This window comes from Phycodurus eques, chromosome 14, assembly GCF_024500275.1.
Source record: "Phycodurus eques isolate BA_2022a chromosome 14, UOR_Pequ_1.1, whole genome shotgun sequence".
Lineage (NCBI taxonomy): Eukaryota > Metazoa > Chordata > Actinopteri > Syngnathiformes > Syngnathidae > Phycodurus > Phycodurus eques.
In genome coordinates, this window is record NC_084538.1 from 10294097 (window position 1) to 10319988 (window position 25892).

A 25892-nucleotide genomic window follows, 5' to 3' on the forward strand; every position below is an offset into this window, starting at 1 on the left:
TATATATATATATATATATATATATATATATATATATATATATATATATGATAATGCAGGCATCAATCTAATTAGAAATTGATTTAAGAATTGGAAAATTCCTTTATTACATTATTTTTCAAGATTATTCTCATGTTTTGAGTTAATACACGTCATTTGCTGCCTATCACAGGTGGCTGGGGGAGAGGCGGGGTACACCCTGCCACATGCATGTTTTGGGACGTGGATGGAAGCCCGAGTCCCCAGAGACTACACAACCATGTAGAGATTCAGACCCAGAGCCAACCCAATGGAGGAGTAACTGAACCATGACAATATTGTCATAAACTATAAATTGAACATGCAAATATGCCCTTGAGGTGCTACTGGTTTGCAATGATGTAATTGTCATAATCTCAAATTTGCTCATCCATCCAGCCTATCCCAGTTGACGCTGGGTGAGAGGCGGGGTACACCCTGAACTGGTCGCCAGCCAATTGCAGGTTACATATAAACAAACAACCACTCATCCATTCACATCAATTTACAGTCTTCAGTCAACCTACCATGCATGTTTTTGGAATGTGGGAGGAAACTGGAGTACCCGGAGAAAACCCACGCAGGTACAGGGAGAACATGCAAACTCCACACAGGCGAGGCCGGATTTGAACCCAGGTCCTCAGAACTGTGAGACAGATGTGAAAACCAGTCCCCACCTTTCTGCCCTACATTTGCTCACTTGATTGGGGTGGGGGGGGTGGGGGGGGAATACAATGTAATATATATTATTATTATATGATTATTATTCTACACGGTGACTTCAACTTCTCCCAAAGTTTTTCTTTGTAAATTGTTCATTTACTCAAATATCGCTTCAGGTGCTCTCTCTCTCTCTCTCTCATTCTCTCTCTCTCTCTGTCTCCCTCTCTCTCTCTCTCTCTCTCTCTCTCTCTTTCTCTCTCTTTCTCTCTCTCGCTCGCTCGCTCTATGGTTGGCGTCACATAAAATTAATGACGCAAGATGCCCCAAGCGGAAGTTCCTGGTATGTCAACTTCCGATTATTATTATATGAGATCTCTCTCTCGCTCGCTCGCTCTCTCGCGCTCTCTCTCTCTCTCTCTCTCTCGCGCTCTCTCGCTCTCTCGCTCTATGGTTGGCGTCACATAAAATTAATGACGCAAGATGCCCCAAGCGGAAGTTGCTGGTATGTCAACTTCCGATTTGCTCCAGCTAGCTTCCCCGACGAGCTGGCAAACTTTGCGATAATGTCGCCGACGCTGTGATATTTGTTGTCGGCGTTGTTTCACCATGTGGAGCGTGTGCGTATTTGCGTTTGTGGCTCACTTCTGCTTGAGCGGAGCTGTTAATTCGAGAATTACAGCGGGAAAAATCCGTTATGCTAACGCCGAAATTGGTAAGTATTGCTAGCTTCTTCTTTTTTTAAACTAGTCATTTCATCGTTAATGAAAGTAACTCCGCTCGATAATAAAGTGACCTCATGTTACTTTTGAAAAAAATATCTTCCATAATTATTATTCTACACTATATTGCTTAAAAGGCCTTAGTTGTTAACAAGACGAGGGTCTGGCGCGACAGCTGTCATGTACTTGTTTGTGTCAGCCACCATTCCATGTTGCTGATATTAATAAAAGCTGTACATTGTCTAGTTATTCGCGACTGGTCTCGCCCTATCTTCCAGATGCACTTAATTCCATTCTGGCTGATTTTGAGCTTCTGCCAGTGTCAGACCTCCAGTTGCACTCTGTGAGGAAGAGGGACGTGCACACCCCGTCCCACCTTGAGCGACTGGTCAGCTTCAGAGCTTTACACAGGTGCACAAAGAGCCTTTGACCTCGACCGCCACCATTTTCTCCGTTCAAGATTCATCATGTCATGTCATCAACTTAAAGTATGCTTGCTCGATTTCATTTTGTCCGTTAAAGCAGTGTGGGTGATCTTTTTCCAATGAGACCTTTTTAGCCCCTTTTCTGTAAAACCTAACTAGTCTTGTATAAAATACCTGAAGTGATATTTGAGTAAAAGAACAATTAACAGAGAATAACTTTGGTAGAAGTTGAAGTCACTGTGTAGAATAATACTTGTCTTAAATTATCTGACATTTACTGTACTTAAGTATGAAAAGTCATTTTCAGATTTAAATGTACTTAAGTAGTGGAAGTAAAAGTATTTAGAAAAAAAGTGAGTGATTAGTATTTTACGTAATGTTGTTTTGTGTCCATTCCAGACATTTCAAGCTGTACTTGACCACCAACACAGAGCTTTTCACTGACAATTTCCAAGCTGTGTTTGTCGATAAACTCGGAAGGGAGGAGAACTATGACGTTCAGCTTCAGAACTACTTCACGGGGCATGTAGTCGGTGAGTTGACAAATCACCTACATGTTTAGCTGTAACTGTTGACCACTTTGGATGGTCAAAACATGTATCACATTTCCAGTCCAGTAACACTTTTATTATGTCGTGTCTTTGAGTTGTTTGTATTCATACATATTCACAAACATCTACAATCTTGACATGAAGGACTTTTTCTATTTCAACAGGGACATTTGTGCCAAATCTAATGCTTTTTTTCTTTTGTTTTCAGGTGAAGAGAACTCTCGTGTGCAGGCACACATTGATGGTGATGAGTTTTCAGCTCACATTTTAACTGATGAAGCAGAGTACAATGTCGAGGTAAGGAGACAAGTCAGTCTTTGTTTCCATACAAAATGAATTGTGCATTTATGCATTGTCAATAAATTAGTTCACTTGACTCTGTTGTTGGATGCTACTGGTTTTATTTTCTAAGAGAGGAGAAAGAGGGGTGAGTTTCAGATACATTTTCAATAAAACCTCAAAGGTTGAACAAAATCTGGTTTGTGATGTTTGTCGACCTCCCATTTGTTTGTTTGGATATTTTTTCCTCATTGGACAGAGTTTCCCCAATTTTTTTTCAGCCTAAGAGCCTCATTTACTAAAATACGTCATGCATTGCCAAAAATCTTCATATACGGCACAGAAACTAATAGGCTTTACACGATCAGGATTTTTGGGGCCGATCACTGATCAGCGAGTTTAAAAAAAAAAACCATAACCGATCACCACTCCAATCACAAGATGGAGCAATTTGTCTATTTAAATGACTTGTTCAATTGCAGTGTACTGTATACAGGAAGTCCTCGAGTTACGACGTACTCGACCTACGACCTTTCCACTTTATGACGCTCGTGCCTCATCCGCCATTTTGTCCCCAGCACCATAGTGTTTCTGCTTACCTAGTGCATAGTGCTTGTCTGTGTTTGTGCGCCTGGAGTATCTTTGCATTTTCTCCCTCCTTTTTTCACACTCTCAGAAGTCATGGTAAGTACAGCATCTTATTTTATATTTTAATTTATTTTAGTTTATTTATACGAAGTGTTAACTTTCCCTGCTACGGTCACCTGACCGTGGTTGGGAGACGCAGGGGAGACGCATTCTCCAGGGCCAAAGGTTGTCCTCCTCGGGGTTAACACCCTTCTTTCGTTGCACAGCTGAGCTGGGTGGCGGCAACAATAAAGGCACGAAGCACCGATTTGCTGCTTTAATGGCTTTATTAGCACCTCTGCACATTCAACGGCGACGGGTTCTCCGCTAATCGCTACTCTTCCCCGGTCGCCGTCATGACGACCTCGCACCTGTGCACACTCCTTCCTCCTTCACAGTCCCGCCGGACGATGCCTGCGCAGTCCCGTCACCCTCACACATCGACGCACACACACTGAGCTTGCTGTCACAATTACGTGGGACAATACCCGTAACGGAAGTATTTTGATGTAAATGTTACGACTTACGCAGAAATTTGTGTTACGTCGCCAGCGTAGGAACGCAGCTCGTTTGTAAATCGAGGACTTCCTGTACTGAGTATCTTCAAAAGTATTCAGTTTCCCCCATTTTGTTCTTATAATACATGCAGTCCAATCCATTGTGTATCCGGTCGCATTTGAGTTTACAAGATAACGCCCAGTGTTCGTAAAAGACGGGATGGGGCGGTATTGGAATACAAGATTTTATTGCAGTAGTCTGACATAGTGCAATCGTGAAAGGCCAAATTTATCTTGTAGTCTGATCCAGGCATCAAGGTGTTGTCTGTCCCACACCACCAACATGATTTTTTAACAAATAACTTCAGATATTTACAGTACTACATCAAAAGACATGCGACAAGGCTAAAAATAAACTAGCTTTTGGATTCAAATATACTGTACTCGATGACGACGCGGCGTAAATGTGTTTTGCGGAGTCATTGATCGGATCTGTGAATTATGACATTAAAGCTGATCAGCATAAAATGCAATTATAGGCAGATTCCGATAAAGCCGATCAGATCGGTTTAAAGTCTACAAACTAATGACAAAGAATATAGAGGACTTCGATCTAAAGCAAACCTCAATCAAAAAGCCAAAAGAAATTGGGGTGGGTCCGATTGATGATCATTAAATCAACAAAGCTATTTTGGGTCTTGACCCTAAATTTGGAAAATACTGCCATAGGGAATGATGGGAATAGAAATAATCTATGACAGGTTCAAACTGTGGCAATTATAAAACCTTTATTAACGGTACAGGTAATTTTTAATTTGCTCACTGAGCTAAGATCTCTCATGATGTCATGCATTTGTGTGACTTAAGGGGTGTATTATTGCTGAAAATTTTGGTCAAATTTGAAATTGTGCCACTAGTTGAGTTTAAATTTAGAGCATCTGTACAGTATACAACACTCACCCTAGTGCAATTTTTAATGTCTCTTAAATATACCCACCATTCTTTAACTCCACTGTTTAATCCATTTTTGTCAGCCCTTATGGCGTTTTACAGACAGTGGTGGCGATGGCAGGTTGCTGGTGTATCGCTCAGAAGACATCAGGAATCTTAGCCGCCTCGTGTCTCCAAAAGTGTGTGGTTACGTCCATTCCAAGGACCTGCTGCCCGAGTCCACCAGGGCGGGTTGGAACGAGCCAGAAGTGATGGACAAGATAAATGGTGTGTCTCTCCCATTTGTAGCCTGAAACGTATAGCGAAAGTTGTAGTGTTTTAGTGGTTGGAGATCAGAGATGCTATAAATTGGTTAGGAAAAGCAGGGCAAAAAAAAAAAAAGAATAGGAGGATCACAAATGTCCAAGCTGGAGGAGGCTCTGGCAGTTAGACAAAAAGGTGTGGGTGTGAGATTCTTGGGCTGTCACTTTAATAAAACGCCTTTGTATGCACATACACAATTGTGATTAGAAATGATTATGTCAAACAACCGTACTTCTTCAAAAATATAAAGCATATACAGTATAACGGTTAGCTGTATGCCTGAGGAAAAAAATACCTCCCACTGGTTGGTTGAAAGTACAGTACTGTACTCCTAGAGGAGGTATTACAAATAAATTGAGGTTATGCGAGCCAAGGAGAGTTGTCCCTATTTGCTTATTGCTAATCGTGCAAGCCTGCAGACCGCACACCCACATCTCTAGAGCGTCCACAGCATACCGTCATAGGTAATATGCTGGCACATATTCATAGGCTCATCTTCACACTGATCCCACAAAATAGGTGAAGCAGAGCCGTAACACAAGATCCGGCATTTATTTGCCTTTCGCACATAAGCCATAGTTGCAGCACAGCGACATGGTATCCCGCAATCAGATGACCATATGTGTGACAACGTATAAAATGTTGTTCTGGAACTTTTTTCTTTCTTTCAACAGAAACCTATCCACGTGTTGCAGAATTTACTGACATTCAGGGGTCATCCCACCTTTTTTTTGACTCCCATTCTACTTGCGTTAGTGAAAAATTGGCTGGTTGAATTGGTACCCCCCCACCCCATTCCATCTCACTGCCGTTTATGCAGAACAGCAACATGGAAAAATACAGAAAAATCCCCTTTTACAGGCTTTGTGAAAGTGCCGTTGGTACTGCATCATGTCAACAGTGGTGTCGTGACCTTACATGATTAGTAGTCAAGATTTGTGTCATTCTAAAGCTGGATTTTACCCAGTTTCAGTTTATGGTACACAGTTGAGTGCACGTATGTGGTGCACAGGTGCACATGCGCATTGAAAGTATCAAATGATGTTTTGAGGAGATAACTGTATAGTTTGATGCTTAGGCTATGTTTATAGTATGTTCTGGGTGTCCACGGTAGTACCATTTCATACCATCGTGGACAAAACGGGATAGTCGTGGCTCGAGAGACAATGCGAGGAGGGGAGGGGATGGCTAAAAATTACAGGCTGTGATTGCCGCAGATGCCCATGTTTAAATTGTCAAAGCATTTGCCATGGTAGTCACAGCGAGGACGAGAAACCTAGTCGACCGTAATGAAACGGGGTGCACGCAACTACACTTGACTGTACGTAGTAGGGAGTGAGTGCACTATGTAGTGTATATGTGAATAACCGTATCTTTTTCATGCTTTGGTTATAGTAAATTGGTTGTTGACAGAAAATATTAATGTGTAGCGCTTACTGATGTTTGAATACACATCTGTTGCTTTTTCTGGTTATGTTCAACTAATGCTGCTCCTTTTGCTTTGCAGCTTTTCATCACAGAGAAAAGCGCCAAGCCCACGACCACAAAAAGAACACCTGCCCACTGTTGCTAGTTGCAGACCACCGCTTCTTTAAACACATGGGGCGCGGACAAGAGAGTGTCACACTCAATTACCTGGTCAGCCGCCTCACCTGAAACCTCTGTTTGGTTAAGAAAATGTTTTTTGTGTATGTGTTGTCGTATATCTGCATCTTTTTCTTGCTTCAGATTGAATTGATAGATCGAGTCGATGACATTTATCGAAATACAACCTGGGGTGATGACTTAAAAGGCTACGGGGTCCAAATACATCAGGTTTGTGGCATGCACCGAAGCATCTTCACTTTTTGCTTTGTCACTCCAGGAAGCAACTAACAGTGGACTTAAAATGGTCCCCTCGTTGAAACATGCGTTTACGAAAGCTTTTTGTGTACGGCTCATTAAGTTTGTTCCACTGGCATTGTGAATGAATGAACACACTGTTTATTGCACTGTGACTAGCCTTTTCTCACTCAAAAGATATGCATTCATTATTCAGCCACACTGTGTTATTGTTCACCCTCAATATGAAGAACTTTTGACCTACTTTCCGCCAAAGGTATTTTTATGGTTTAAAGTACATTCAATATATTTATTGTTTATTGATTTTATTGTAGGTTAGTTTGTCTGCCTCACAGTTCTGAGGTTTGCAGTTTGAATCAGGGCTACGACCTTTCTGTGAGGAGATTGCATGCTTGTGTGATTTTTCTCCAGATAATCCGGCTTCCTCCCACATTCCAAAAACATGCATGTTAAGTTAATGGAAGCCTCTATATAGTCGATAGGTGTGAATCGTTGTTTGTCTACATGTGCTCTGCGATTGGCTGGTGACCAGTCCAGGGTTTATCCCACCTCTTGCCCAAAGTCACCTGGGATAGGCTCCACCTCACCCACAACCCTAAGGACAAGCGCTATAGAAAATAGATGGCTGGACTTAACTGTCCTGCTGCTGTATTTTTCAAAAATATTTTGTCTTTTTATATATCCATCATCACTGGTTCAATTGTCCAAAAAAAATTGAACCGGCATTACCAGATAACTAGCAACCCTTTATTGCTCAGTGACTGTTTTTCTCCATGTCTTCATGTCTAAAAAGTGTTCTCTGTCAATTGACTGTCTGTTGTCGTACTAGAGCGGCTGCAACTACCAGAGACAAATTCCTTGTGTGTTTTTGGAAATACTTGGCAAATAAAGATGATTCTGATTCTCAGATGATCATCCACAAGGAGGCCACTAAACCTCCTCCTGGTCGTGCTGGCACCGGCTGGGTCCACTACAACATGGAAAACAGTCCTGTGCGAGGGAAAATGGTTTGGGATGTCAAGAAGCTTCTGGAGGTAGGTGGGGTAAAAGCACTCATCTAATATGAGAAGAGTGCATAAAATAATGGTAACGTAACTCTTAAATTGTCTCCAGCAATTCAGCTCAGACATAGCTGACAACGCATCCACTGTATGTCTGGCCCACCTGTTCACCTACCAGGATTTTGACGAGGGCACCCTGGGCCTCGCCTATGTTGCCCCCTCCAAACCTCAGGCCCTGGGTGGCCTCTGCCCCAAACGTAAGGACACTGGCCTTGTTTTGAGAAGCCTAACATAAATATAGTTTGTTTCATTTTACAGTTTTTTTTCCTTGTCTCATTCTTCTGGTCTTGCCTGTGGCTTGTGTTGGTATTTAAGATGAAGGGTGTATAGATGCTATGTGTAAGGAGGACAAACACTGAACTATTGTTTGCTTTTACAGCATATTATCCATCTTTGTCTGCCAAGAAGCCCAGTTACCTCAACACCGGCTTGACCAGCACCAAGAATTACGGAAAAACAATCCTGACAAAGGTCAAGTTGACCTATAATAAAATATACGTATGAATACAATATGTCAAGATGGGTTAGATGTCAGAAATCTAGAGCTTGGACCATGTTGCGCAAAACGTAAAAAACATGGTTTTGTTTGTGCACAATTACAACCCCTCTTTCATGCATTTAGCAAATAACTCAGAGAGGACCTTGTATTTCCATAAAATGTCCATATAGTTGATATAGCATTATTAAGATGTGAGATTACTGCCTCTCTGTAAAGCTTTTGTGTGTTGATTTCCCTAACTTTTTCAATAGGAAGTAGGAACTCTAGTTTACCACTGGAAGTCAGAAATTTTGACTGCCACACATAATTCCTGTATTGAATTGAAACAAGGCAGTAACAATATGCCTTAACTTGGTGAATATGTCAGTGTTTGCATAGAGATTCATTATGAGGACACGAGTATATAATATTCATGTTACTGTATGTATTGCTACTTTGATAGTCTTGAGCTTTATCTTACACTTACATTATCTTATTCATTTTCCATAAACTCAAGGTTATGCTTGTTGTCTTATCAGGAGGCAGATTTGGTGACCACTCATGAGCTGGGCCATAACTTTGGAGCCGAGCACGATCCGGACAACATTCCATACTGTGCTCCTAGTGACGACCACGGGGGAAAGTTTGTCATGTATCCAATTGCTGTGAGCGGAGATCATGTCAACAACAAGGTACGCACCTCAGGCTGCTGCTTCTTTTCTTAATGTGTTGCTACAACAAACTGTGTGACTAGTATGGTTAAGCCAGTGTAAGATGTTTTTACTGCTGTGATTCTTCAGCCTCAAATGTCATTAGACCGTAGTGGAAAATGCACTCTACAGCCGTAATAGGGTAACAGAGAACCTATAGAAACGGTCGTTTTCCAAATGTACCAAAAAAAAAAAAAAGTATTTTTCTGTCATAATTTTACCATAAAAATGTTAGGTGAAAAGGTGATATGGTTGTGTTCAGAATAATATCGGTCGGTGTCAGGAAAGCTCAAAATCCGTAAATTATATATGAAAGAAAATAAATATACAATACTGTGTTTTACTTTAAAGAAAGTGGGGTTGTGGGAGAAATATTGGGCTATTAAAAAAATACCAGCGTTCACATTTTTTAAAAACAAACATTTACTGGATAAACTGACTGAACAATGCAGGTTTTTTTGTCAATCAGTGAACTAATATTTTAATTGTACAACCACTTCAATATATGGTACCAGTGCCCAACATTTCTGTCACATTAAAAGAAACAAGTCTTGCAACAAATTGCCCGTAGGTGTGAATGTGAGTGCGAATGGTTGGTTGTTTGTTTGTATGTGCCCTGCGATTGGCTGGCAACCAGTTCAGGGTGTACCCCGCCTCCTGCCCGATGACAGCTGGGATAGGCTCCAGCACGCCTGCGACCCTAGTGAGGAGAAGCGGCTCAGAAAATGGATGGATGGAAGTCTTGCAACTTCTTGTACAGATCTTTTGGAGTCTTTCATAGAATGCTGTAGTTCACAGGCTTGTTAAATCAAATGTAAATCCAAAAACATTCTGTTGTATGTCATGTAATTAGGTTGTTCTTACATCTTTGTGCATCCTTCTTTGTTGTAACCGTCGGCACAGATTGCTGATGTAGGCGATTTATCAGTTTGCCAGAAGGCTCATACGATTTGCATAAACTGAAGTCGTTAAAGCTTGGATGACGCCCGACCAGACTGGCAAAACTTGAGGAATTAGAATTGAGTCCAGCTTTCGATGCCACTGAAGGTGTTGAATCGATGAGGCAATGTGTGATACAAAGCGTGAAAGCCAGTTTCAAAAGAGCCCCTTTCAGTCATGTGTAATAACAACAAAGTGGCCTCCACTTTGACTTTAACAGCAATTATTTTCAATATTTTTTTGTATTGTTTTTGTGAATTCAGAATGCACCAAAACAGTACATATAAAAACAAAGAACACGTTTGTCCTTTATAATTTAAAAAGTCTATTAATCTGATTTATTGTAATCGGACTGCTCGGGCTGCCCCAATGCAGTAACCCCTCCAGCTTCTCCTCTTCCAGCGTTTCTCCAACTGCAGCAAGATCTCCATAGGAAAGACGCTGCGTTACAAGGCTCCTGTCTGCTTTAAGGAGAGGAACAGCAAAGTTTGTGGGAACTCCCGAGTGGAAGAAGGGGAGGAGTGTGACCCTGGCTTGCTCCACCTCTATGACGACCCTTGTTGCTTGTCGAGCTGCAAGTTCAAATTTGGTTCCCAGTGCAGGTATGAAATCTGACATAAAATTCCAAACAATAATGCAGTTTATGCCTTTTTAACCTGCTCATCACACCCAAACTCCTGATATTTTGCAGTGAATTTATGTACTTGTTTTTCACTGCTCCAACACACACTCTTACTTTTCTTTCGCAGTGACCGTAACAGCCCGTGCTGCACAAACTGCAGATTTAAGCTGGCAGGCACAAGATGCCAAGAGCCCATCAGTGCGACCTGTAAGGGCATAGCCTCCTGCACAGGTTAGTATGCGCCACCTGCTGGCCACACATACACAAACATCTGAATTTGACATGAATCCATAATTCATTAGAATGGATGTTCAATGGTACCTCTAAGGTTGACCAGACTCGCAATGTAATTCACTTTTGTAACAAAATTTACCCGTTGAGATAAGTTAAATTAGGAATTATTAGTTTCACTGCCCAAGCCGAATAATGCAATCACGTCTAAAGAAATATTTCGATGTTATAAATGATCATTCAACTACAAGCAGAAGTTAACTAATATAATAAGTAGTTAAGAGACACCATTCGATCATTTGTAAGGACTTGGCCTCTGGAACCGGAAGGTCACGGTTCAAGTCCCGCTGCAGGCAATTGGCAGCTAGATATTGGAGGGAGGCTAATCTGCTTTGTGTCTACTGTCGAGGAACCCTTGAGTTTGCCCCTTTTACTGACATCTGTCCATGTGTGTGAAAATATATAGCAGAGTGAGTTGAATTTTACCTTGAAGGATTATAAAGTTCAGTGGACCCCGGTTCAAATCCGGCCTTGCCTGTGTGGAGTTTGCATGTTCTTTCCGTGCCTGCGTGGGTTTTCTCTTGGTATTCCGGCTTCCTCCCACATCCCAAAAACATGCATGGCAGGTTAATTGAAGACTCTAAATTGCCCATAGGTGTGAATGTGAGTGCGAGTGGTTTGTTTATATGTGCCCTGCAATTGGCTGGCGAACAGTTTAGGGTGTACCCCGCCTCTCGGCCGAAGATAGCTGGGATAGGCTCCAGCACGCCCGCGACCCTCGCAAGGATAAACAATATGGAAAATTAATTAATTAATGAATAAAACATCCTTAAAACAAGCTCTTGACTGCACCAAAATAAAACAAGTACCAAACATGGCTTAACAGAACAACACTTCTTCTCAGTCACCCACAAAGCAACTGGCTGTCATCTCCAACTATTATGACACTGAAACACTCACTGAAACTTGACAAAAGTTCTTGGACACACCGGAAGTTTTTTCTGCTTTAAATCACGGTCACTACTGGAATAGCATTACATAACAGTGTTATGTCCAAAACACAGTATGTACGACTTTGAGTATTTTCTTGAGAATTGTGGTCGCACTCCAGATGTTCCAAGCCTTAAGGCGTTTGACGTTAAAGGTAGAAAAACATTTCAGAGTTGTCATACAGCTGTGTTTTACTTTAGGCAACAGCAGTCGTTGTCCTCCCCCTGAAAACGCCATCGACGACACAGTTTGCGTGGACAACGGACGGTGCCGCAATGGAGAGTGCAACCCGTTCTGTGAGGCCTTGCAGAACCTTCAGTCCTGTGCCTGCACTGGTATAAAATGCAGCATAAGCAACAAACCTGTTCTGTTTCTTTTCTTACCCAGTTTGAGGTTGCGTGCTACAATTGAAAGAAATGCCGAGTTATTCCAGTTTCCACTATTCTCAATGCAGCAACTGAGGATTCCTGCAAAGTGTGCTGCCGGAGGCAAGATGGCACCTGTTCGCCCTTCGTCCTGAACAGTGGCATCTTCCTTTTCCTACGTAAAGGGAAACCTTGCACTGTGGGCTTCTGCGATGAGAACGTGAGTGTGGAAACATGCACTCTAGATGAGACACCTTTCCACTTGATTTTATGGTTGTGGTGGTGTTTCCGCAGGGGAAGTGCATGAAGCAGGTGCAGGATGTAATTGAACGTCTCTGGGACTTCATTGACAAACTGGACATAAACACGTTTGGTAAGTGCTTCACATCACACAGCCAGATGAAAGTATAAATCCTCTTAATCATATTTAGTGTTAATGTCTCCCCATTAGGAAAATTCCTGGCAGATAACATTGTGGGTTCTGTTGTGGTGTTCTCACTCATCTTCTGGATCCCTCTTAGTATTCTGGTTCACTGCGTGGTAAGAACCTTACTTTTGTTCTACCACAGGAGTTAAACTCTTAGAAATATTTGACCTTGCTTTCATGTTGCTGTTCTACAGGACAAGAGACTCGACCAGCAGTATGAGGAGAACACAATGTCGCTGTACCGCCCTCTGAATGTAAGTGTAGCATTGCTTACACGCTTCCTATATGCATTTTGAAAGTCACTTTTAAAGAATAATGTGGTGTGAAATGAAGCATTTTAGTTCAACTGAGACATTTTTCCTTCAGTTCCAGTCATTTTCAACAAGAGCTGTATCAATATTTGTCTAACGGTAAACAAGGAAATGTAACAAAAATAGCAACTGCCCCGATAGATGCTGAAAATATATTGATTGTTTCTGGTATGTAAGAATGGTAAGTGATACAGTATGACATGATGATATCATTATCCATATATGGATTCTGAATTACTGTAATTGTATCAGAAGGTATTACACATATAATGATAACTAGAAAGGCACTTGGTAGAGCCTCCGTCAAGGTGTAAAGATTGTGGTCTCCACATCAGCACAAAGGACTTTTGACCAAAAACTGTTTAACATATTCGGGAAGATGCAATAGTGTGTATATATGTAAAAAAAATAAGTAACCTCTAAAGTCAGTCAAGCGCTCTCACCCCCTCCAGTTTTTCAGCAGATTTTGTTGGTGCAAAATTTAGAAAACATTTAAAAATGAATAAATAAACAAACAAATAAATAAATAATAAACAAAGAGGAAGTGTCCCTTGGTACAACAAAAGGAACATGCTGCAGATGAAACACAAATTCTTATTTTGCTCTGCCCCTGACTCAATCCCAGCACAAAAAAATTATAAAATTGGAAGCTCAACATTTTTCAGTGTTATCAATACACACAAATTATACACACATCCTAAGGCATTAGTAATCAGTTACATTTTCTACATAATTCAATACTACATAAATGTACTTAATTAGATAGAATTTGTATGCTTGTTTATGTATTTCTTCCATCGGTTTTCTATAGCATTTGTCGTCATTGGGTTTGCGTGTGATCTGGAGTCTATCACAGCTGACTTTGGGCGAGAGGCAAGGTTCCCCTCGACTGGTCGCCAGCCAATCACAGGGCACATGTATAGATAAACAACCATTCATGCTCACAGCTGTGGACAATTTAAAGTCTTCAATTAACCAAATGGCATGTTTTTGGAATGTGGGGAGAGGCTGGAGGTCCTGGATAAAACCCACACAAGCACAGGGATAACATGCAAACTTCACATAGGAATGCCACAGCTGTGATTCAAACTCAAACCTCAGAACTATGAGGCATGTGGGCTAACCACTAAATCACACACTGGCTCGTTATTGTATTTTTGAATTACAGTATTATTTTTTTTGTAATAATAGCTCATAAACTTCACAAAGTGAAATGCTCTAAATTCTGACAATTGTTGTCAATCAATCCCAAACACAGAAGAAGACTGTGGAACAAACATGGTCTAATGTCTTTTGATACAGCTCTTGTATTGGATTTTACAGATGTTCCTTAAACACTTTCTGGTATGATGAAGTAACGTTGAGGATAACGGGAAGGGCTTTTACTTTGCCGTTTGTCCTGAGTCCGGGGCACATTTAGACTTAATGTTCAGAGTTGAAGCTTAACAGTGGGGCTCTCGGTCCCTGTAGGCTGTCAATGACCTTTCTATCACTCTTGGCCTTTTCTTACTGGAACTGCAGCAGACGCTGGAGGTTTGTAATAGAGCTCCAGCCGGAGGTGAGTGCGTGTGCCATGGCTTGGTGTTGCATTGCCATCAAGTCCATGATGATGATGCATGGTCCATGGGACTAGTTTGGGATACTCCCGCACTCCTTTACTCCTTGATGTAATCGCTGATCGTCCACAAAGTCGCTGTTAAGCGTAGCTGCAAGGACGTCCCACACGCCATTCGATCAGAAATTACCTCAAGAACGCAAGATTGCATCTTGGGAGTACTCAAAGAGAAACTTGTCGTCATCTGTAAAATAAGATGCAGTGTGTGTCCACATTTTCAGTTTCCATCTGCTGTTTGCAGAGCAGGGTGATTTTATTTTTTAATTCACTTCCTGTCTTTCCCCCCTTTTTTTAGTTGCTATTTGCACAGTGTTCACTATTGTTGTTTGGGTGAAAAACATGGGAGCATTCCTCCATAGACCTTCCTCACAGCACACTTTTGCCTCTTTTAGACAGCAAAATTTCTGCATCACAGCCGTAACAGTGGATGTTTATCTGCCTTTGTCTTTTGAACACAGGATGCCCTCTGGGTTGAAAAAAAAATATTCAAAAACATGCATGGTAGGTTAATTGACAAGTCTAAATTGCCCGTAGGTGTGAATGTGAGTGCGACTGGCTGTCAACCAGTTCAGGGTGTACCCCGCCTCCTGCCCGATGATAGCTGGGATAGACTCCAGCACGCCCGTGACCCTAGTGAGGAGAAGCGGCTCAGAAAATGGATGGATGAATGAATTCAAATGTGGTTGGATCGTGGACTGTGAGCTGACTTACAGGAGAGTTACACCATAAACTAGTCACCATCCATTTGCATGGCACATATAGCTAAACAATCATTCACACCACACCATAGACAAATTTAGTTTTCAATGAGTCTACCATGTATGTTTTTGGAGTGTGGGAGGAAGGCGGAGTACCCTGAGAAAATCTACACAAGTACAGGGAGATCACAAATCTTCTGACTGTGAGGCAGATGTGCTAAGGATTTATATGTGGCCTTTTACACAGAACCCAGGAAAGTGGAGTACAACCACATGTGCTTCTACACAGTGACAATACATTTTGCAGTGAAGTAATTAGTTGATGGCATGGTGTGATATATATAATAGCTGTCTGCAACAATTGCGTTCAACACAACAGGCCAGTAGAAGTGAGTGTTATGTGTTAAACGTCACACCCATTTCCTAGCATTGTGGAATACCCTAACACACACAGGTGACATTACATCTGCATTAATGTCAGTTAGTGATCCACTACGTTGGAATGCAACTTGGGTACAAATTCAGGTTATGGCGCCCCCGTCGAAATGGAACTTCCTCGTAAACCGAGAACCCCATCTATGTTTTAAAAAAACAGAAAATGCAGTTGAATTTCAAATGTAGTATTTTGAATTTTCTGTCAACCAGTCTTTCTTGCCCAGGGACAGGTGTGTGGGTGTTTCAATACCCACACTTATGGTGAAATTTCTCTACGGTACAACTGTCACACAGTTCCCATACTTTAGCGCAACTTGCTTTTGGCCTGTCATCTAGCGCCACCTTTTTTGTGTTAGTTTTACTACTTAAATAAAATCTAGGAGACCTGCATAGTGTTGTCACGATACGAACATTCTGACTTCCACACTGTACCTACATAAAGTGCCTTGATACCGGTACTCATAAGATACCACAGCACAAAGAAAAAATATATATTTATGTTGATACATAATTTTCGGACCAATTATGTGAGCATGAATAATATCCTGTGGCACGCCAGATGATTTCTTGTGGCACATTAAGGTTGGGAATTACTGCTTTAATCAATCATTAGTCAGTGTTAATGTATTTTGGCTATTTAGATCTCCATAGAGTGACTCTCTAACATTAACTTAGTATCCATCCATCCATCGATTTTCTACCACTTATCCGAGGTCGGGTTGTGGGGGCAGTAACTTTAGCAGGGACGCCCAGATTTCCCTCTCCCCAGCCACTTCGTCCAGCTCTTCCGGGGGGATCACGAGGCGTTCCCAGGCCAGCCGAAAGACGTAGTCTCTCCAGCGTGTCCTGGGTCGTCCCCGAGGTCTGACTTAGTATAAAAGTTTACATTTCATTGAAAAAAAAATACCTTGGTTTTGTCATTGGCCCCTCTGATAGTTACTTCTGTTTGACCTAGTTTTGTATCCACTTTGTCCATATTTGACTAAGACCGCCCCCTTTCCTCTGATTGGTTGCCTCCATGTAGAAGACCCACTTGTGAGAGCACACGTGTTGGGAGCGGAAAGGGAAGGCGGAGATCTTTGCTAAACCAGAGAAATTCAAATGACCTGGTTTCAGCCGTCTCTGCAGAAAAAACGTCTGGAACTCAGGAATGCGTGGACGATTTTAATTCCTTTTTCACATGTTTACTGAGGCACCATAGAGGCAATATTACATCCCAAATACTAGAAAAAGTTGGTTTGGCAAAATACTACACCCTTATTATTATTATGAGACTTGGTTACATAACAATATGCAGAAATCAATCTTATGGTTTTATGTTTTCCATCAGTATATCCCAGCCAAGAAAATAGTATCCTGATCTGAGGCAAACTGTGGTGCTTGGTGGAAATAGAGCTAAAACATCACACTAATTTGAGTAAAAACGGAATGGATCCCGCCCCAGTCCCACACAGTCGACATGCGCACGCGTCTCACGCATGTTCGTCTCTCTCCAGCAAGAAATCCTGAGCAGTCTGGAGTCAGCGTCCGTGCACATCGTCAAGCCTCCTCAGCCTCCCTCTTCCTCCTTCGCCGGCCCGACCGTGCTCTTATCGCAGCCCCGCCAGGCGTCGGCGGCAGTCAGCGCCGTCTCAAAGCCGACCCCCGGGCCGAGCTATGTGGCCACGCCGGACAGCGTCGGCAGCGGCGGGGGGCTGCGGATGGCCACCATCCAGGAGGACAACAGCGGCGACTCTCACCCGGTAGAGGAGGCGGGCCGGGGCGACGACTTCCCAACCGCAGGAGTCTGCTCGTCGGCTACGAGATCCTCCTACGAGGATCTGAGCGATCAGAGCCCGTCGGCCCGGGAGAGGCGGCGTCTCAAGAGGCAGAAGTGCTTTGACACCAAAGAGACAGAGTGCTGAGTCCAGACATTATCTAACATTCATGAGGACGCTTCTTCTCTGGAGAACCATTTGAGCATTTAGTTGCTATCAAGCTTAAGGTCCATGTACTAGTGCGCTCTTTGTCCTAACTAGTAGGACAGCTACATGTTACTCGTGGGCAAAACTGCACTAGTAAAGTGAACCCCTGCTAGTCAGAAGGCATAAGGACCGAGCCCTCCTATGAACAGCGAAAAGCTATGACTAATTGTTTCCTTGGCACCATGATCCCACCAGATGGTGATTAAGCACAAAAAACAGTGAATAGGTGAATTTTTCAGCAAATAACAGAGGAGACCGCCCAACATATAAGTGAATGCTAAACCAGAAATACGAGGGGGATCACTGTATTACTAGTGAAGCGATGGACGTTAACGAGTAGAATTTTGTCACTAGCAGCATGCAGTTGTCAACGAGTGAAGAATTTTGTCTGTATATCGAAGTTGTCTTACTAGTCAGGACAAAGTATTAGTACATGGACCTAAAGCTGGATATTTAATAAATGCACAAACAGCTTGCCATAAAGCCCTACGAGCATTTATTTTGCAATGCACTAGTTTTCCTTTGTAATTCCGCACAGCCGCTTGAGTATATATTCTTTCCTACTATTCCGCTGAATTGTCTTACAAATGAGGACAAAGAGTACTAGTACATGGACCTTAAACTGGATATCAAGGATTTAAAATAAATGTTCAAATGACGTTCCATACTATTTTTAAGATGAACCACTGCCTAATGAAGTGTCATTTCCTCTTTTCATCGTACCTCAGACACATTTTACAGTATCTGCTAGCCAAAGTCGCCAGGCTGCACTTTGAAACCATGTCCGCTGCATATTCATGTACATAACCACTGGATGATCGTCTTACTGTAATCCCCTGCTATTCGTGGGGGACAGGGACAGGCCTGCTGCGAATAGTGAAAAAACGCACAAATATTCAGAGAATGTCAAGTAGGTGAGGTTTTTTTTTTTTTTTTTTTTTTTAGAGAATAATGGAAAACTGTTTGTGAATAGTAAATGGTGAATATGCAGGGGATTACTGTATATTTGTGTCCTGATTGGCTCCTTTTTGAATATGCCTGCCTCTTGTCACCCTAACTGCAAAACACTGTTGTGCCTTTCCTGGACTGTTATTCCCCCTCATCCAGAGTTGAGGCAGAAAAATTGAAGTCCTGTTGCGAATCTGTGAGGTGCTGAAGTTGTGTTACCGTTATATTTGTGTGCTCGTGTCAAATTGTAGTCATGATGTCCTGCCAGTGTTGCCTGGTATTTAAGTTTAGGCCAAAAGAGCAATATGGCTGACATGAACTGAATGGATGTGAAACTGTTACTCAGTGAAATGCTTTTATTCTTGTCCACTGCTTGCATTACTTGCATCCCAATAAATGGTTATATTGTCAGCCTACAGCATCCAGAAAATATGACGATGTTCACGGTCTTCCTAATGAGAGTCCTCATGATGTCTGTCGATCTTCACTGGTCGCACAGCAGGCTGCTCTCTGGGATCCCGGCGTCCACGTCCGCCCAGTAGGGCAGGATGAAGGGCAGACGTGCCACTCTGCTCTCCAGCAGCTCCCAAAGGTGCCTCATCACAAACTGGTTGCCTTTCTCAGACAGGTGGAGGCCGTCCGACAGGTAGACTGTGAAGTCCTGTGGCGATGAGGACCAAAATATGTCATTTGGATGCATTCATTTATTCGCATTTTGGCTTAAAATGTATGATAATGAAAAACAAGGCAGAGGCTTTCTTCCTAAAAAATATATTTAATATTATTGTAAGCCACAGCAATATAATGCAGTTTAAACATAAACCCTTAAATTGAGTAAAATAAAAAAAATACTAAAATCATAAGTAAAATATATTGCACATAAGTGAAATAAAAACTACCTTAAATGTCTGCAAACAAAAATAGCATTAAATGCAACCACTTGCACTAGATTAATTAAAAATCTATAGCCAATGTAACATGAGGCACAGTTTAAACATTTAATTCAGTGATTCACTGAGATTCTGCCCTTAATCAGGCGTGTCAAACATATGGCATGTGTCTCGCGGGGATACAACACATTAACTGCAATATTTCAATAAAATTAATTGGTGGTGTTAAGTTTTTACGCTAGAGGGTGTGCTGACAACCACTCAAATGACTACTTCAATTATCTGAAATTGGCTATTAACGCAGGATTTGGTGCCTGATATTGATGCACTTAAAGCTAAAAGATGCCAAGTTTCAGGTACAAAGTCGACATATAAAATGCTGTGCCACCTTTGCACTGCAAAGAATACAGTTCTGCAGGTGCTGAAAACCAAGTATCTCCAAATGTTTTTTTAAAATACAAAATACAAAAACGTTTTTGCCTGCGTTTTCAACTTTAAAAAGTATTTTTAAAATTATTTGAAGATGCTGCACATGCTATTTCTTCGACAGCTATGTACACACTGACTGAATTATTTTATATATATATATATTTATTTATAAGGATCATGTTCAAAAGTAGTAGTTGGGCCAAAATGTCATCACTTTTAATTTGAATGAATTTAAGACATTTTTAGCCTCGTATATTTGTTAAATTGTTAAATTAAATAAGTTTTGTGATATACAGTATCATGAACAACTGGAGGGTGCCCGGCAGAATACATTGTGGCTGTCTACAACCATGTATTTCTGGTTTTAGAGTTATTATTTCCATGAAATACACAAATAATACGAAAGAACGAAACCTGTCCGTCTTTCTGCATAAGTGTCCACAAGTCCAAAACGTCAGCGTCACACTGAGCAGCCGCCTGGACGCACGCCTGAGCGTACTGGCCCGCCACGGAGTTGAGACGATTGAGAGGACAACCTGGGACGCAAAAGACACTCTTGTGAGCTTCGCTGGACACACAAATGTGGATGTGAAGTTACCTTTCAGGGTGCACTCTTTCTCCCAGGCTGCCTCATGGACAGGGGGAGGAGTGATGAAGATGACCTTGCCCGCCGGGACCCCCGCCGTGGTCAGGTAGCTGCTCATCGCCTTCAGGTTCTCGGAATACTCGTGCAGAGGAACGTGCTGCTGAGGGTTCTTATCTGCATGGAGATAGGAAACATTTCAATGTGCGAGTCCCACAATGCAACATCCAGTACAGAAGGTCCAATTTTAAAGTGTTGAAAGTAGCTTGAGAATAAATCTATTAATCTCTTGAATACTCAACTGTCTGAGAAGTGTTGTACAACTCCGCCTCTTCAATCACTCTGCGGGAGCCGTGCGGCATTGTATAGACTCAAGATTGAAAGTCTTGATTTTTTTTTTTTTTTTTTTTTTTATAAAGACATTTATGAGTGAAAATAGTGAGGTTCGATACGTTGAAGTGAGCTTGTTTTGTTAGAAATGGACCGCTGTAAAGCTTCCGTACAGAAGAAAGCACCAGCTACAAATGTAAGTTGCATACAGATTGACTTTTTGTCTGTTCCATTGCTTTGTCACCTCGTCATCTTATTTATTACGTCACTTGTGACTCTAAAACCTTTTAAAACGAGTTTGGGAAGATGGTGTAGCCACATTTGCTTGCTTTTGAAAAGTATTAAAGGCTTTTTGTTTGGTTGGAGGGGGTTGGTCTGATGTACATGGCTGGTGGCGTGTTCTACCATTCTAATCAATGACAGTCTAATTAATTTTTTGTGAATCAAATTAGTGATTGAACATGATTTAGGGGTGTTGGTGTGCAACAGCATATGATGGCATTATAAAGTATAATACATACTTGTCTGATGTGGTGATGATTGGTAACTCAAGCAAGATGGTGTTTGTTTTAATTTCCTGAAAAGAAGCGATTTTGGAGATGAGGATTCTGCCCAACAGTGGCGAAATGGAATTGAAAAATAGCGGTGGAACAGTAGGTGACTGGTTAGCACATCTGCCTCACAGTTCTGAGGACTAGGGTTCAAATCCCAGCCCCGCCTGTGTGGAGTTTGCATGTTCTCCCCGTGCCTGCGTGGGTTTTCTCCGGGCACTCCGGTTTCCTCCCACATCCCAAAAACATGCAAGGCAGGTTGATTGAAGACTCTAAATTGCCCTTAGGTGTGAATGTGTGCGCGAATGGTTGTTTGTTTATATGTGCCCTGCGATGGGGTGGCGACCAGTTCAGGGTGTACCCCGCCTCTCGCCTGAAGATAGCTGGGATAGGCTCCAGCACGCCCGCAACCCTTGTGAGGATAAAGCGGTACAGAAAATGGATGGATGGATGGAAAAATGGCTGAATAAATGAAACATTTATTCTAATAATAAAATTATATATTCTTATTTGAATCATATTATTGACATATGTAAAATTGTTTTACAAATATTCTAAAGTATTCCTTAATTTACAATAAATCAATGAACACAGTTAGATAAATTAATGTGTATATATATTTAACCAATTTTAGGGAAAATTGGCTGAATTCATGTAATTTCTTTTTTTTAATTATAATTAATGCTAATTTTGATATTCATAATTTGAATGTATTGACCAATTAATAAAATACAAATGTTAAATGCATGTGTAAAATATTTTATCATCCATCCATTTTCTGAGCCGCTTCTCCTCACTAGGGTCTGGAGCCTATCCTAGCTATCATTAGGGCAGGAGGCAGGGTACACCCTGAACTGGTTGCCAGCCAATCGCAGGGCAATATTTTATCACATTCCTTAAATTATATCAACAACATATTTTTAGTTTAAGGGAAAATGACTAAATGAATGCAACAGATGTAACGGGACTCTTTAATGTACACGTTCGGTGGGCCGGATGAAAGAACGGACCGGGCCACGCGTAGCCCACGGGCCATATTTTTCCTGGCGTCCCACATTCTATCACTAATCTATGCAGAGGTAAAGATTGAGTAATTATTCATGACTATTAATGTAGTTTGTATGAAAAACACTTCAAGGCCCAAAACAATCCAATTCAAACAATATGTACGGGCGTAACTGAGAGCGCCTCCGAGTCGTAAAGCGAGGACCCCGCTGATGATATTGGATACCTCGCAGAGCGCAGTCGTTGGCTCCAAAGAAGACAGTAACTGCTGCAATGTTTGCCGAGTCGTCATTATTCACTATCCTTGGAAGAACAATCTTCCCCCATCTGGAGTTGTAGCCCGACAAGCCTCTGTTGACCACGTCACACTTCCTGATATATATTATATAAAAAAATAAATAATTGAAAAAACATTCACTGCGATTAGTCTCCTAAGTGGACATCGAATACAATAATACCGAAACGGCGAGGGCGACACTGACCTTGCTAATTTATCGGCGATGACTGAACCCCATCCGTTGTTTTGAAAGGACGACTGAAACAAACCACAAAGTCAGCTGGCAACGGAGCGTAGCCGCGAACAAACGAAAAGAACACAAGTTAAATTCGCAGAGTCAACTGTGACGTAGCAGCCAACCTGAGTGATGGAATCCCCGAATAGAATCACTTTCGGCCAGATTAAAGTTCGACATTTGGACATGGCTGCTTGTTGTCATGCCATTCATGCGCAAGTGAGTGCCAGGACAGCGCATGCGCAAATCTCCATTTTCCTCTTCCTCGCGATTGGGCCAAACAATGAAAATGAATTTTGGTGCAGTGCATGGCTACAATTTCGCACAATGTACAACACAATCTACAAACAATGCTCAATAAATGTAAAATAGGGTCGGGAGTTATATACATCCCGCGGGTGAAATTAAATCATTGAATTAAATATACAATTATTTTCTTCTGTTTTGTGTAGATAAAAAAGTCACTTTTCATCCGAAGTTTCTTTAAAATCGATATCGTTACACAAAGTTGTGTGCATGGCCAAAACTGAAAGTTCATACTCGTACCGCTGGTGGTACGCGGGCGCCCTCTGATGGTACATGAAAGAATTCCTTTGATTAAATGTTCAAATTGTGACTAATATGCCGCAAACATTTTTTTAAATCCAATACAGTAAATTTGTCAAGTACAGTTCAGTTGTATTTAACTTTTAAGTTCAATGCAGTTGCATTCAATCGTTTAAAACAGTTGTTTTTAAACCTTTATTTCGGTATTTTATTTAACTTTTACGTGCAATACATGAAGTCATTTTTTTTTAAATGAGCTCATCTAAGATCAGTGTCAATGTTTAAACGGTGCATATTGACACAGTTGCTAATAATAATATTATATCCACTTTTTAGGAGTAAAAACTGCCTCGCTTGTGATGAAGACTTAGGCCTACTATGCTCGTTATTGTTAACGTTAGAGCTAAGTATTTTTGAAGGTGCTACTTGGTGTAAAAAGTTGAAGAGACATAGCTGTGTCCATAAAACCACTTTTCACAAATAAAATGTATTCTTTCGTGCTTCATTCTATTCATTAGCTTTTGTAACACATTTATTAAATTGTAAAGAGACTTGATGGACACCGTCTACTATTAAAGACGGGGGGGAAATGTTCAGAATTGTGCCTTTTTTATCTTCACTTTGCCATCCGCGGCAACAGGGGGCGCTGCTAAAAAAAAAGAAAAGAAAAAAAAGACATCTACTTCCGTGTTTCGACTCCGCAAACATGGCGGAGGTCGTACTCCGTTTGGGCAGAAGCACTTTCAACGTTTCGCCGAAAATTTGCGCTAATTCCTCACTCAAAGCTCCAGGGAAGCACAGAAGAAGCACACTGCATTCATCGACGTTATCCAACGGAGTTTTATTCGTTGATTTGAACTTTGACCGAGTGTATGGAGACGTATCAGTTGAGCTTTCACACGATGATAAAAGTGGAAGTCACGGACCCGGTTGTGGACGGCGCGGTCACGGCGACTCTTTGGCGATTTTCGCCCCCCAAAGCAGTGCTCGTCCGGACTCCTGGTGGGGCCATTTAACATTCACCAGGACTTACGGAAATGACGCCCGAGAGGAGCCTCTTCACAGAAGCAAAACGGGCTACTATGACATCCTCGGCGTGTCTCCCACGGCCACCCATGCTCAGATCAAAACCGCCTACTACAAGCAGTGCTTCCTCTACCACCCGGACAGAAACGCCGGCAACGACGAGGCCACCGTTCGCTTCTCGGATATCAGCGAGGCCTACTCGGTGTTGGGCCACAAGGGCTTGCGGAAGAAGTACGACCGCGGCCTCTTGAGCCAGCTCGACCTGACCACCAAGGCCCGCGCCGAACCCACCGCTTCCAAGTCCGCCGGAGGGAGCTCGTCGACGGCGGCGGCGGTGGACCGCCGAGGGACCATGTTCGACTTCGACAAGTTCCTTCGCTCGCACTACGGCGAGCAACTCCAGAGGGACAGAGACATTCGGCAACGGAAGGAGGAGATGCTGAGGAAACGCAAGGAGTCGCTGGGCGAGAGGAACAAGGAGAGGGCCATGGAGGTGGGCGTCCTCATGATGCTCGTCGCCGCCGTTGCCCTGGTGGCCACCTTGAGAGGAGCATCCAGCTAATGCGGGAAAAGTGCACATTTTCACGGCTACTCCAGGATTTTTGATCAAGTGCAGTTCTTAAAATCTTTGCCTCATTACTGCCACCAAGGTAATGTTGCGTGTGTAGTCACTGACAAATCCAGCTTTTGTTTTGGGGTTTTAAATGAGTATTCGTTCACAGATGTTCCTACATTAAAAATAATCAAAATGAAATGATCAGAATTGGGGGAAATTTTATTTTAGGGCAAAATGTAAATACATTTTTTAAAACAAATGCTGTGTAGTTTCAGAAGCTGCATAGCATTAAACAGAGTTTAAAGTGGCACTAACCAGGCCCCAAAAAAATGGCAGGTAAATTCAACACACCTCAGAGAAGAGTAATGTTAACAAGTTTACCAAATTTGAATGAATAAAAAAAAAACGGATGTGTTTATGCCTTGGTGGAGGTCTTTTTGTTTTTTTATCAACCTAAATTAGAAGAATGGCTGATGCCTGTGTCACTGTTCACTTATCTGCTTCAGTAGAAAGAACCTCACTGTACCACAATTAAGCTCATTTGACTTATAATAAGTCATATCACACTCATATTTATTTAAACTTACTATTTATAAATACTGTGGTGATCAGTTTTGGTGACAAGTGCAAAGTTCTGGACAAATGTGCCTTAAATTGGGTGAGGCTTTATTGTCCCGATATTGAAGTAATAAAAGAGTTGTGCCTGGAAAAGCACTGTGAAATGTATTTTGAGTTTTTTTTTGTTCATTGTGCTATTCTAAATGATCTTAAACTTGCATATTTTTGAAAATTCCA

The 25892-nt window shown here is 41.8% G+C and overlaps 3 protein-coding genes across 5 annotated transcripts; 2 read left to right on the plus strand and 1 right to left on the minus strand.

Moving 5' to 3' along the window:
* The first annotated feature begins 1143 nt into the window (after positions 1-1143).
* Positions 1144-19149, plus strand: adam17a (ADAM metallopeptidase domain 17a). 3 transcript variants are annotated; one of them, XM_061695816.1, is made up of 20 exons: positions 1144-1393; positions 1679-1811; positions 2225-2358; positions 2585-2673; positions 4814-4997; positions 6541-6671; positions 6762-6848; positions 7784-7909; positions 7989-8133; positions 8316-8407; positions 8954-9106; positions 10466-10665; positions 10813-10916; positions 12107-12241; positions 12361-12491; positions 12566-12644; positions 12723-12811; positions 12893-12952; positions 14531-14567; positions 17254-19148. In XM_061695816.1, exons 1-20 carry the CDS (start codon positions 1288-1290, stop codon positions 17637-17639), a joined length of 2601 nt encoding a protein of 866 aa, XP_061551800.1. In that variant the 5' UTR covers positions 1144-1287; the 3' UTR covers positions 17640-19148. The 3 variants fall into 3 exon arrangements, with proteins under 3 accessions (XP_061551800.1, XP_061551801.1, XP_061551802.1); XM_061695817.1 differs by lacking the exon at positions 14531-14567 and having other exon boundaries at positions 1145-1393; positions 17254-19147; XM_061695818.1 differs by lacking the exons at positions 1144-1393; positions 1679-1811 and adding an exon at positions 1813-1888 and having other exon boundaries at positions 17254-19149.
* Positions 18407-23210, minus strand: iah1 (isoamyl acetate hydrolyzing esterase 1 (putative)). The gene is made up of 6 exons (XM_061695819.1): positions 23095-23210; positions 22940-22992; positions 22684-22829; positions 20587-20748; positions 20403-20524; positions 18407-19330 (listed from the first exon to the last, which is right to left on the minus strand). The coding sequence occupies exons 1-6, from the start codon at positions 23155-23157 to the stop codon at positions 19154-19156; spliced, it is 723 nt and encodes a 240-aa protein (XP_061551803.1). The 5' UTR covers positions 23158-23210; the 3' UTR covers positions 18407-19153.
* Positions 23211-24212: 1002 nt separating this feature from the next.
* On the plus strand, positions 24213-25808 carry LOC133412809 (uncharacterized). Its single transcript, XM_061696468.1, has one exon. It carries the CDS (start codon positions 24222-24224, stop codon positions 25101-25103), a length of 882 nt encoding a protein of 293 aa, XP_061552452.1. The 5' UTR covers positions 24213-24221; the 3' UTR covers positions 25104-25808.
* The last annotated feature ends 84 nt before the right edge of the window (positions 25809-25892 follow it).